This window comes from Netta rufina (assembly GCF_964035555.1).
Source record: "Netta rufina genome assembly, chromosome: 11".
Taxonomy (NCBI): Eukaryota; Metazoa; Chordata; class Aves; order Anseriformes; family Anatidae; genus Netta; species Netta rufina.
Genome location: NC_140134.1, coordinates 22,617,806 through 22,631,804, shown reverse-complemented (window position 1 = coordinate 22,631,804; position 13,999 = coordinate 22,617,806). Strand labels below are relative to the sequence as shown.

Sequence of the window (13,999 nt, the reverse complement as noted above, 5' to 3'; positions counted from 1 at the left end):
GGGGTGTATAGCTATATACAGAAAAAAAAAGTGACAGAGAAAGCTTTGAATTCATTGCATAAAGATGACACAGAAATGACTAAATGATGATTAAGTAACTACAAATGTAGTTATGTAATCATACAATTGCAAAATCATTTAGGTTGGAAGGGAACTTGAGAGGTTTGTAGTCCAACCTCTTGCTTAACATGGGCTCAGCAATAAATTTAGACATGATTGCTCAGGACTTTGTCCAGTATGGTCCTGAAGACTTTATAGGATGTCTGTTAACCTTGGATCTCCTGCTTATTATCTTGGCTAGCTGTACTGTAGCTTTCCTCAGAGGCCTTAAGCTTTCTTACTATTGGAGCTCATTGCAAACACATATAGGCTTCTTCAGGTTTTGATAAGCCTAGCTTCCACTGATGATTGTGTGATAGACATTTATAATGCCTCCATTGGATTGAAAGTGCAGTTGCTGCAGGAATGGCTCATTGATTACTCTGACCATGGGTAACATTGCTGCTGTAATTATATCAGGAAATCTGAATGCCTTCAGTTATTTTAGGTTGATTGTTTGAGAATATAATGCAAAGGAGGAATGTTCCAACCTCATTCCAGATTCTTAGTAAGTTTGAGTTGTAATGCTTCTTTGCTCAGGATATTTTCTCCACAGCTCTAAGGAGCCTTGAAAGTGATATCTACCTTAGCTCTAATTACTAACCATGTATCATGTCCCCAGCCCCATCGGAGATGGAGTCCTGACTTTTTAAAATAGGCTTCAAGAAAGAAAATGGATCTGAATAGAAGAGAAAGTCCCATGGTACTGAAATGCACAAAATGCCATATGATTGTTCAGTAGCCAATAAGTGAGGATAAGTTCCGACAGTGATGCCTAACATTGAAAAGGGTATTTCAGGGTTAGAATTCACAAATCAAAAAGAAACTGCTATTTTTGAATCAAGCTAGAGACTGATATCCCAGGTTGAATAAGAAGAAGTAAAGAAAGAGGACAAGGTGGCTTCTGCTTCTGTTCTCTTTCCTGAGGTATTGTCACTGTGCAGCCCAAACAGTCAGGAAACAAAAAAAAAAAAAAATCAACATGAAGAATTTCAAAAGAGAGCAGAGTGTGGCTGCATGCATTTATGCTTTTGGAGTATTTCATCTGTTCTCAGCATTTCCTCTCAGTAAAATGCTCGTGGAGTCTTTGCAGTATTTCTGCATTAACTGGCTATTTTTAAAAGAGCTGAATTGGTCTCAGAGCTCTGTTTGACCTTTATTTGTCTGTGCCTGTCTCAATAGGTCACCCAGATTCTTAGCAACACTGATTCAGATATCAAGGCCTCCCTTACTGTATCGTGTTTGGGAGAAGGAGACTGGAGCAACCTTGGGCATCCTCGATTTCAGGATATTATTAATCTGAAACTGAATCCTGATCCAGTTCTGCCAGAAATGGATGGGGTGTCTGAGTTTGCAGAATATGTCTCTGAAACAGTTGACGTGCCATCTCCATTTGATCTCCTGGAACCACCCACCTCAGGGGGCTTTTTGAAGCTTTCTAAACCCTGCTGCTACATATTCCCTGGTGGAAGAGGTGATTCTGCTCTCTTTGCTGTCAATGGGTTTAACATCCTTGTAGATGGTGGCTCTGACAGGAAATCTTGTTTCTGGAAGCTTGTAAGGCACTTGGATAGGATTGACTCTATTCTTCTGACCCACATTGGTGCAGACAACCTACCTGGTATCAATGGGCTGCTGCAGAGGAAAGTTGCTGAACAAGAGGAGGAACAATCCCAGGGCTCTACCAACTACAGTGACTGGATGAAGAACCTAATTTCTCCCGAGCTGGGGGTGGTATTTTTTAATGTTCCTGAAAAACTGAAGATGCCTGAATCATCTATGAAAGTAAAGAGGAGCATTGAAGAAGCCTGTCTGACACTGCAGTATCTCAACAGACTTGGCATTAAATCAGAGCCTCTGTACAGGGTAGTGAGCAGTACCATTGAACCTATCACGCTTTTCCACAAAATGGGAGTGGGTAAGCTGGACATGTATATACTGAATCCTGTCAAGGACAGTAAAGAAATGCAGTTTCTAATGCAGAAATGGGCTGGTAATAGTAAAGCAAAGACTGGCATAATTCTTGCAAGTGGAAAAGAAGGTGAAATTTCTGTTCCCTATCTCACATCCATCACAGCCCTAGTGGTGTGGCTGCCAGCTAGCCCAACAGAGAAAATTGTAAGGGTTTTGTTTCCTGGAAATGCTCCTCAAAATAAAATACTGGAAGGTCTTGAGAAACTCAAGCACCTGGATTTTCTGAGGTACCCCGTGGCTACTCAGAAAGATATCACTTCTGGAATACCTCCACCTGTGCTGAAGCAGACCAAAATTAAACAAAGAACTGACAGTAAAGAGAGTCTTAAATCTTCCCCCAAGCCGTCTGTGACAAAGCAAGCTAAGAAAGAAGAGGCAGTTGAGGAAGGGATTAAGGAGGTAAAAACAGAAGTCATAAAGGATGCTAAAACTGAGAAAAAGGTTAAAGAACACTCTGAGAAGATTCCTGAGAAACCTGTTAAACATGAAAAGATAAAGACAGAATCAAGTGATGTTCTCAAAGCTGAGAAAAGAAAACTAACAAAAGACAAAGTAGGCAAAAAGCACCTCAAAGAGAAAGTATCCAAACTGGAGGAGAAGAAAGACAAAGAAAAGAAAGAGATTAAGAAGGAAAAAAAGGACTTAAAAAAAGATGATGGAAAGAAAGAGGAAAAAAAAGATTCAAAGAAAGAGGATAAAAAGAAAGAAATCAAGCCAGAGCCCAAAAAAATGTCTAAACCAGACTTAAAACCATTTACTCCAGAGGTAAGAAAAACATTATACAAGGCAAAAGTTCCAGGCAGAATCAAAACTGAGAAGATCAAAATCAAACCTGAAAAGGAAGTACCTACTGACCTGAGGACATCACCAATGGAGAAGATGCCAGTAGAGGTGGAGCCAGGAGAGATTTCCATAGCTGAACAGAGGTTAGTCCTGTCTTCACCAGAAGATCTTACAAAGGACTTTGAGGAGCTGAAGAATGAAGAGAAAGGGAACTTGCAGGGGGCTCAAGAAATTTGTGATACAGAAGTAAGTGATAAGGTTATGAGAGTACCTGAAAAGGAGATGAAAGAGTCCAGTGACGTGACATCTCAGAGTCACCTGGAAATGGATACGATTTTGAAAACAAACATTCCTGATCAGAGAACAACTACTACTGATTTGGAAAAAGAATCCCCAGCAGAGGAAAAAGCAGTCCATCATCTAGAACCAAGAGCAGGTCAAGCTGAAAAAATAGAGGATGAAGGAAGAACGTTAGATGAAAATCTTGATATGAGATACTGCAAGAGAAAAGCTGAGCAGTACAAGGAAGTTCAGCTGTTGCCAGACAGAGAACAGGTACCAACACACAGTGACCTCGTAGCAAAAGCTGTTTGGTCACCAGCATACAGAGATGAAGACAAGGAAGAAGAGGAAAAAATCTCTTTGGACAGAAAACAGAGGGAAGCAGAAACAAAGACCTGTGAAAAGTATACTGAGGGGACAGAGGCACAGGAGGAAGGTCAGAGGGAAAAGAGAGAGGATGTGGTAGAAAAGGCAGAACTGGAAGAAAAGGAAGAACAGCAAATGAAGGTGGAAAAGAGTAAAGATTTCTATGAACTGAAGCAGGATGAGAGGGAGGACAAAATATTTACCATTAAAGAAAATGAAAAAGAATTTAGTGACATGGGTGAGAAAAACAAGTTAGTTGGAAAAGAGGTAACAAAGGAAGAGTCGTATCTGAGCAGTCTGCCAGTCCCAGCAGGAGCAACAGCAGAACATGTTTCATATATCCAAGATGAAACTATCCCAGGATACTCAGAAACAGAGCAGACAATTTCTGATGAAGAAATACATGATGAACAGGAAGAGAGGATCCCACACTTGAAGTATGATGTCAATGCATATGACATTTCTGTTCCTGACCACCCAGGCTCTTTTGAAGCAATACATGGAATACAGGCCATGCCTACTGCAGACCTTGCAGCCAAGGGCTATGCTGGCCAGGAGTCTGAAATCCTGGCATATCCTACAAACATAGTGGCAGCTCCGCTAGCCGAGGAAGAACATATTTCTTCTGCTACCTCCATTACAGAATGTGATAAGCTTTCATCTTTTGCAACTTCAGTAGCAGAAGATCAGTCAGTTGCATCTATAACAGCACCACAAACAGAAGAGACTGGGAAAAGCTCTTTACTTCTAGACACAGTAAACAGCATGCCTTCCTCTCGGACTGAAGCAACCCAAGGTCTTGACTATGTTCCCTCTGCTGGCACAATCTCTCCTACATCATCCTTGGAGGAAGACAAATGTTTTAAATCTCCGCCTCCTGAAGATTTCCATGCACTAGCAGAAGGAGAGAGAAAACTGGAAGCTCAAAAAAAGGATATTCATGAAGAGGCAGAAGAGGAAGAGGAAGAAGAAGATGGGACTCCAAATATTGAAATGCCTGACAAACTCAGAGGCCATTACAGTGCCCCACTGTTCGCTCATCAAGAATGCACTGATAATATGTTAACCGGTGTCCCCACAGAAGTGACGCATACTTCTGGTTTGCCATTATCCACTGAAGAAACACCGTTTTCCCAGGTTGACTCTGCAGAGGCTGAAGAACGATGCATGAGTCCTGATGATAGTACAGTCAAAATGGCATCTCCCACCCAATCTGGTCCCACTAGTGCAGGACATACACCTTTCCACCAGTCTCCAGTGGAAGAAAAGCTAGAAACAGTAGATTCAGAGCTATTTGAAAAAGAAGAAGATGCTGCTACTAAGAAATTGGAAGATCGAACTTCTATTGTGGTAAAGGGAACCAAGCATGAACTGCTCAGAGATGATGAGGTGTCTGCATCTAAGTATAGACATGAAAAAGAAGTGTCTGGACCTGTACTACATAAGCTGGAGGCAGGCGCTGATGTGCAGGTATCTCCTGGGGAGGAGGTGCAGGAAGCACCAGTGAGGAAGGAAGAGCTGCCCTGGCTCTCCTACCACAAGCAGGACACAGTGGTGATAGGGGAGGAAGAAGAGCTTCCTGCACTACCGCATCCCAGCACAGATGTGTTTCTGGAGCCTGAAAAAGAGCTAGAAACTAAATCCATGGCAGAAAGTTTAACAGGATTTTCAAAACATTTGTCCTTTGAGCCATTCTCTACCACAGAAACATCTGTGGGAAGTGTAGCTCCTCCATGGTTCACAAACCAAAGCAAATCTGAAAGTGAGAAAACCTCACAATTTTCTCCAGATGATACTAAATCACTCTATCTTACAGAAGAAAATCTTGCTAAAGAAAAATCCCCAGATATTTCTGTTAAGGGGATGGCTACTGAAGAAGGAAAACTACTCTATTTCACAGAAGACACCTCAGAAGAGGAAAAATCTTCTCAGGTTTCAATTAAAGACATTTCTCCAGAAGAAACTAAATCTATTTCTCTCACTGAGAGTCCCAGCAAGGACACCTCTTCAGACATTTTTGTTAAAGGTATTTCTCCAGAAGACATCAAAACTCTTAGTTTCACAGAAGAGATACCCGTGAAAGAAAAATCTCTGTCTGACTTTACCGACAAATTCCCATCAGAAGCTGTTGGATCTATGGATTTCACAGAGCAGAGCCCAGATACATATGAAAAATCACCAAACATTTCTACCAAAGTGCTCACAAAAGAAGTGGCAAAATCGTTTTCTTGCCTAGAAAGTATCCCGGTTAAAGATACATCACCCAGAGATACTTCAACTGAAGAAATGTCTCCCGATGATAGCAGTTTATTTTCTGTAACAGAAAAAGCCACATCTAAGGAAAAAACTGCAGGCTTCTTCTCTCAGGAAGTATCTCCAGATGCAAAGGGCTTATACTTTACAGAATTTAGCCCAGTTGAGGATAAAACATCATCACATGTTTCTGCTGAAGATGTAAAATCTTGTGGGTTCAAGGAAGCTAAAGAAGAAAAATCTCCAGAAATGGATGATTTTTACATGAAAGATTTAGGTTATGAGAAGAAAGTGTGGTTTCCAGAAGAAGTGGAAGAGATTCCTGTTCAGGGAAGGCGGCAGATATATGATAAGGAGAGAGAGAGCACATTCTTGGATGAGGTACCAGAATATGAAAAATCCCCTCCTAAAATGGGAGAAGTGGAGATCCCATCTCCTGTACTGCCTGGCAGTCATACCTGGAGAAAAGTAGAAAGTGAAGCATGGGGCTCTGCTTATGAGTATCTTCAGGAAGGAGGAGACACTGGAAGAGCAGGGCAGTTATCCCGTGAGGAGGATGAGGATCTCTGTCATGCCAAAGACAAACCTGTGTTACTGCAAGCAGAAGCAGAATGTTTAAAAGTGGAATCATGTGATTACAAAGAAGAGACACTGAAGAGTGCCAAACCAACAGCAGAAACAAAGATTGTTAGCATAGCTCCTGCTGACATCACTTTCCCAGACAGTTCTCATTTGGCTTCTCAGTATGTCTCTGGTGAGGAAAATCAGGTTAAACCATTAACTGGAAACATAGAAAGGCAAGAATTGATGCTGACATCCAAACAAGATTACTCCTATTTAGATGATGAGGAGAAAGCTGTCCTGGATATCTACGCAAAATCAATAGACCAAGCACTGAAAGCATCTCCCCTGCCAGTAACAGCTAGCCCTCTGGAAACACAGACTGGCACAACACTAGAAACAGAGAGGTCTTACAAGATAGATCTGTGCAAAGCACCGCAACAGGAGGAAGTCCCATTGAAGGATACAGAAAAGAAAACAGATGTTAGTGGTTTGTCTCAGGAAATGGACTGTAAATACAAGATAGATAGAAAGCAAGAGGATGACTACAAATCCACGGAGGCTCATTATGACTCTACAGGAGGCAAAGAGCAGGTGGCAGCAGCATCTGCTCTGTTCCAGTCTACAAGACCAGCAGAATCTGAATATGTAGCAGCATCCTCAGAAGAAAGTGCTGCAGGGTCAGGGCAGCATGCACACTCCCCTCTAGGAGAAGTCCCTCCTCAGAAAAGCAGTGCTGCCATTGGCCATTCTGAGGCTGTGTGTTCTGTGAGCCGAGTGGCATATCTTCCTGAGTCCTATTCCAGGAGCCCTGTGGACCCTTGTTCCTATGAGGAAGGGGTCTGCAGAACCAGAGGTGATGACGATTCCATGAGACAAGAGCAAGAAGAAAGAGAACCAACACCCTATCCTGATGAAAGAAGTTTCAAGTATGCTGATATCTATGAGAAGGTAATTGTGTCTGGAGTTGGACTCTCCCCCTTCACATCCAAGGATGCAGACATCTCAGGTCACACTGACAAGGTGCTGACAACAGCACTGAGCTCTCAGAAAGATCAAGGTTTTCATGTCTCTGCGAAGGAAGAAGAGTCCTGCCTTTATACCTCTGCTGAGAAGGAGTTGTCATCTCCAGCATCCCCTAAAGATAAAGCAGATGCAGCCTTTGAATATACAGACATCCATAAAAGATACTTGCCCTTGTCTGAAACAGATAAGCCTAAGATATCGAAGGGACAGGAAGAACTGAATGTGTCCTGTGCTTTGCCAGAAGAAGTGGACTCTGAACATCATCCATCATCTGCAGGCACAGCATTTATCTCTCCCACTGACATATTTTATCAAGAAAAATCAGCTGCCTATATTGGTGCCACTTGTCCAGATGAGAACATCGTTTTGTCTGGCCAGGAGCAGGTAACTCTGTCCCTGAAATCTGAAAGCCAAAATCTCAAAGATACATACTATGACAAAACAGGGCAAGGGGAAGAAAGCATGAGTGACTCAGAGTTAGAGAAAGGTGCTACAGAGAGATCTGAAAAGGAGTCTAAACTGCATAGCCCTGACCAAGCTGCAGGCACAGTCTATGCACACATCTCAGCAATGGAGAAGTTCCATGTAACAGAACCACTTCTGCAAAGCAAGCATGAGGAGTCCAATTCACCCCCTTCTACTGCCTCTTCACCTTCTGATCCAGTGTGGAAAGAGGAATATGGAATTATGAAAACTGCATCAGCCACAGCTGTGGGAACATATGTTGCTGGTTACAGTGACTTGCCAGACATAGGCAGAGATGAGCAGGCTTCAGAAATGTGCCATTTAAGCCAGGATTCCTTGCAGAAGAGAAAGGATGCTGAAAAATCCACAAAGGAATCACATTTCCATGTAAAAGATTATCCAAGTACAGAGGTTGTCTCAGCGTGCTATGACCAAGCCATATACTTGAAATCTGATTCTGAAAAACAGAAAGAGGAATACAAGCAGGGGCCAACAGGAGAAGGCAGAGTGATGGAAATCTCTTCAGGATTTGAATGTTCCCTGCTAGGAAAGAGTGAAACATCTAGTGTGTTCAGACATGAACAAACCTCAGCAAGCCATTTAGAAGATATCTCTCTTCCTTTAAAGGTTTCTTGTGCTTTGTCCTCAGGTCAGGGGAAGAAAGATGAGTACTTGGAGGTTTCTGAGATCAGCAGCCATACCTCATCTTTAACTAAATTCTCACCACTGAGTCCATATGAAGAAGATAAACTGTTCTCCAAAGGTGTGGAAAGAGAGTCTGTGCCCCAGCAGCCACTGAAAGATGACTCTTCTAGCCTGTCAGAGGAACCATCATCTGAAGCAACTACTCCTGTAATATCGACTACAGCAGAAAGTTTTTACTCCCATATGCTTTCTGCATACACAAGTGCAGGAGCAGAACCAAGTACCAAGAGTCTTTGGGATGCATCTCCACAGATTCCAGATAATGCTATGAAAACCCATACAGCTGAAACCAAAGACTTCACATTTGCTGAAGAACATGGTTCTGCATTCAGTAGTGGCATGGGTGAGAGCACTTTGCCATGCAGAAAGGAGTGCCAGAGTTCACAGCCCATACCACACTCTGCAGAGAAACAACAGCAGCCCTTTGTAACTAGCCCAGAGCAGAAAGCACCATTTACAGAACAGCTGATGACATTAGCATCTCTCCCTGATGTATTGACATCTTTTCCTCATCATCAGCATGAAGATGAAACCACAGCCAATGGTCCAACAGAGGTGAGCACCAGTCTGCAAGCTTTCCAAAGCACATACCATGCAGCAGAGACAAAAGATGAAAAAACGTGCCCTGATTCTGACAGCAGTTTTTCTCCATGCACAGGCAAAGAGGATACAGAGAGGCAGAGCCGTCCTTCCTCTCTGATGTCCCCTGAACACAGTTTCCAGCCCTTTTTCCCAGATGTGCAAAGGGCTGGAAGAGCAGAGGACCATGGAGATGCTTCCCATGAGATGGAGCCACATTTAGAAGGCATTTTTGACTGCAGACAGAAATTCTCCTCATGTGAATTCAAGCACAGGAAGGGAGAGCTCTCACCCTCCTTCATTAACCCAAGCCCTCATGAGCTCTCTGAAGATAGTGACCTCTCACAGGAGGAGGGTCATCCTTCAGTGCAAGGAAGACCACTCCACACGAGTAGTAGCCCTGTGCAAAGTGCCACAGCAGAGGAAACCCCTCCAACATCAGTGAGTGATTCTGGAACCTCCCAGTCAGACTCAGATGTTCCACCTGAGACAGAAGAATGTCCATCCATCACAGCAGATGCAAACATGGACTCAGATGAAGATGCTGATTTCCTCCCAGTAGATAAAGCTGTTGGAAATGCTCATCATGCCAGTTCTAGGTCCAGCCATGATCCTCAGCCTATTCCAATGGTAGATCCCCATCCTCATCCTCCTCACCCTGATGTCTGCATGGTAGATCCTGATATGTTGGCAAATGAGCAAGGCATGAGCAGAACTGATAAAATTTCCAAGAAGGACATGAAAGAAAAGAGCAAAAGTGTGAAGAAGCCTTTGAGTAAACCTAAATCTTCCTCTCCTGCCCGGAAATTAGATGTGAAAGGGAAACGATCACCCACACCTGTGAAACAGCCATCTGACAAATCCCCAAAATCTGCCACTGCCAAAAAAGAAAAAGATGGAGGAGAGAAGCCCAAACCACGTAGTGTGCTTGTGCAGCCTCCTCACACAGAGGATGAACTGGCTCGGAGTAGTCACAGCAACCCTGGCAAGAACCTTGTTAATGGCATCAAAACAAACCCTGGTAAGAAAGTCTTCATTAAACATGCATTTTTCTCTTCAGGTTCAATAAAAAGAAAAAACACTAAGTTAAATGTAGTAGAACAGAGTTTCCCAGTCAGGCATAAGCAGTGAGAAAGCAGAGAGGTTGTCATACAAGTCACATAAAAAGATCAAAGCCTTGAGGAAAGCTCTGAACCTCTGTAGAGATGAATCCAACCACATCTGCAGAAAGCCCTGTGAGACCTAATTCAGAACTCAATAGACTAAGATTCAGTTCCCCCTGGGGGCTACAGCTGTGGAGAGGCAGTAGGTATTTAGAGTTGGGTGCTGTCAAAGAAATACCAGCAACTGAAGGACAAAATACATCTGTGTGTAAGAAGTGGTGGTCACCTTTTGGCCTCTAAGTAGGGTAAGTTCCACAGGACAGAGATAAAGCTGTCATGTAGAATAACAGGAACCACTATGGTCAGATATTTTCTTTCCTCTGAAATATTAAGTGGAGGTGGGATGGGAGCAGCCCTCATGTCTGAGTACCATGCTGTAGGGCACTGAATGAAGACGTGAAAAGGGTACTTTGCTGCAAGTGTCTGTACAGCCCATGGCCTCCTGTAAGTGTTCACATGGAGACCAGTGCTCTACTAGTATGCTACCAGAGGACACCAGTGTTAGGTGATACAGTGTAGCTGCATTACCCCCATGTCCCTGCTGAGAAGCTGCAGTGCCAGGCTCTATGCAAAACACAGACTGATTTTTAATCTTCTGTTCCAGACCATTGATACTGAGCGTAAGACAAGAGCCAGCAGGAAGATAGTGTCAGGGAGAATGAAGAAAGTCAAAACAGTGCTGATGGGCTATGGTCTCAGCAGATGCCCACTGAAGACACTGAGGCAAAAAGAGGGTTTGCAGAGGCTTTACAAGGGGCTCTTCTTGAGTAAGAACAGCTGAAGAGAAAGACCTGAAAAGAGCCTATATGTGTGCCTGCTGCAAATACATGTACAACTCAGGTGAGGAGATTGTTGTCGGATGACACACAGATGGTGTCACTGACAGCAAGAGGGATGTTCAGGCTGAGTGGTTGATGAAGAGTCTGCTCAGTGTAGTGGGGAGTGAGAGGAAAGTAGTGGATGGAGTAATGAAGTGGTCACAGTGCCAGCCAAGGGAAAAGTCTGCAAGGGAACGTGGCCTGAAAAGTTTCTGAGTCAGCTGACTTGTGAGTAGCTGACAGAGAAATATGGTACAGTCAAGAGAAAGCCTGCATGAGGGTATTAGTAGTGTGTCTGTACAGAGTGGTCAGGTCCTGAAGGCACTGCACAGAAAGAGCTGTCAAGATGGAGTGTCTGGACACGTAAGCCTGAAGGGAAGGTTGAGACAAAGATGCATGATTTCTGTGTTTGGAGCAGTGCTGTGGGTTGCCCAAATCACACTGGGGATGAGGAATAGACATCAGTAAGAATGGCTGCAACAAGAAAGGATTTTTTTTGTTTGTGCCACAGCTAGCCAGCACAATTAGTTGTCCGTGTTGGTGGCTTTGTGCTCACAGAAGAGAGTACCCAGAATAGGAAACAGAAGACAGAGGCCTCTGTGACTCCACAGAGAGCAGGAGGGAGAGAAGGGACAGTCCTTCCATGGGTTTTGTCTGTATATGCCTATTTACTGCTGAGTATAACAACTCCTTTGACAATCTCTCATCTCATAAATATAAAGAGCAGTAAATGAAGAAAAGATGTACAAAAGTTACAGCAGTGTTGCTAGGAAAGAGCAATAGTCCACAGAATAGCAGTGATTCTCAGGGATGGCAGAAAGCCAGGGTGGAGTTTCCAAAAAGACCACTGCAATACCCTAGGATATAAACAGATACAGAGGCCACAGAACAGTTGTTTGTTTGTTTGTTTGTTTGTTTGTTTGTTTTAAGCAAAAATAGATTATTAACATACACAAAAAAAAAGGTAGGACAAACTATTGATTGGGATGGCAACTCTGCAAAAGCTAATAATGGAGCTTTTGAGTCCCTTCTTCAGGAAAGACTTGCGAGTCTCAAGCCTTCCAGCCCCGCTTCATTAACCCCCAAGAACAGCAGAACTCACTCCTTTTTCCTCCCTTTCTTTCAGTGCTGGCTCAAAATTCCACCCAGATCTCCTCTGAGCCTGGATAAATGTTAACTTGTTTGCTGAAGGGAAAAACCTTTCTGGAATCCAGTTTCTTCGGTGTTAATTTGAGTGCCTGTGCGTTCCAGAAGGGTTTTGATAGTCTCTGCTTTCTTTTTTCCAAAGCTTCCAATAGTCCTAAAAGCAGTTTGGCTGTGCCCATGGGTCCACCTGTCTATGTGGACTTGGCGTACATTCCCAACCACTGCAGCGGAAAGAACACAGATCCAGAGTTCTTCAAGCGGGTTCGAGCATCATATTATGTTGTGAGTGGGAATGATGCAGCCAATGGAGAACCAAGCCGTGCAGTGTTGGATGCGCTCCTGGAAGGGAAGTCTCAGTGGGGGGAGAATCTGCAGGTATGTCACGGAAGTGCCTGGGAATGTATGTTTCTCCTTGTGTCATAAGCACTTGGGGGAAGGTGCGTGTCACAAACAAAGTACATTAAGAGGATACAAGTGGTACTGGGCATGTATTGCTCTGCAATCTCAGAGGAGTAACTACTTGTACTCTTGAGAAGGGGGACACTCTCAGAATGATGGGAGTCATGTTAGATGTGTCCTCCATTCCACATCTTTCTGAGAGGAGGAAGCACTTAGAGATTATACATTGCTTCTCACCTGCTGCAGGATGAGCCTATCTGCAAGCAAAAACAAGCACTGTCACAGGCTGAATATTCATCAGTGTCCCATGCCCTGTGGCATTTGTTGCTAGCCTTGCTTGCTTAAGATTTTTCTTTCTATTATACTGGTAATAAACTTTTATAACTTTTATTAGAGATTAAAAAACAAATGGAGCATTCTTACTTATATTTCTTGTGTAGTCAGGTTTGCAGGAGATTTTGGGTAGACGCTGTTTCTGATGACAGGTACAGGAAGTGTGTATGCTCTTTCAGATGATGCACCCCCCGATTTCAAAGTCCCTGAGCTGCACATTGGGTCAGTAGGCAGATCAAGTCTATAAAATCAATAACAGTAATACTCTCAGCATTGCTCCTTTTCACACTGAAGGATCTTTCTAAGGCTGTTTCTGGCGCACAATAAAGAGAGGCTCTCCCCTCCACTGCAGCCATTTTCACCATTATTGGGGTAGTACTGCTAGTGTACAGCCAGCTCAGAGCCCCATTGTGCTGGTACTGCATAAAATAAAGCACCAGCTCTGCCTTAGAGAATGTGACATCTGAAAGGCATTAAATAGAACAAGCAGTACCAAGGGGACAGTGTTCCAAAATTAATGGGAAATTTTAGCCTCAGCTCCTACGGGCATTGTTTACCAGTGCAGTTGTTCTCGAACAATGATGCCTCCTGCTTTCTTTCCCCAGGTGACATTGATCCCGACACATGATACTGAGGTGACAAGAGAATGGTACCAACAGACCCATGAGAAACAGCAGGAGCTAAACATCATGGTACTGGCAAGCAGCAGTACTGTTGTGATGCAGGACGAATCTTTCCCAGCCTGTAAGATCGAATTCTAAATCTCCCAGCCACACTTTGCGTTCATCCATTGACTCTCCAATCACCGATGCAACATCAGAGACACCATCTAATCACAGTCCAGTTCTCTGGTTTAGTCCTCTACATGGTTCCCATTTGTCAGGCAATCGGGTACCCATCTAGCTCAGCACTGGATGCCATGAAAAAGAAGTGCAGGGCTCTGTAATATTCTGGACTGAGCTAAGAGTTTGTGCAAGAGCAGTTGCAGGCCAGGGGCACTTCCACTTTCCCTGCTTTATTCTGCCGCCTGTACAGTTTCTGTAGACT

The 13,999-nt window shown here is 43.6% G+C and overlaps 1 protein-coding gene across 1 annotated transcript; it reads left to right on the top strand.

Annotated features, from left to right (window-relative positions):
- The first annotated feature begins 1,416 nt into the window (after positions 1–1,416).
- MAP1A (microtubule associated protein 1A) lies at positions 1,417–13,999 on the top strand. The gene is made up of 3 exons (XM_084293171.1): positions 1,417–10,114; positions 12,363–12,595; positions 13,558–13,999. The coding sequence occupies exons 1-3, from the start codon at positions 1,432–1,434 to the stop codon at positions 13,711–13,713; spliced, it is 9,072 nt and encodes a 3,023-aa protein (XP_084149297.1). The 5' UTR covers positions 1,417–1,431; the 3' UTR covers positions 13,714–13,999.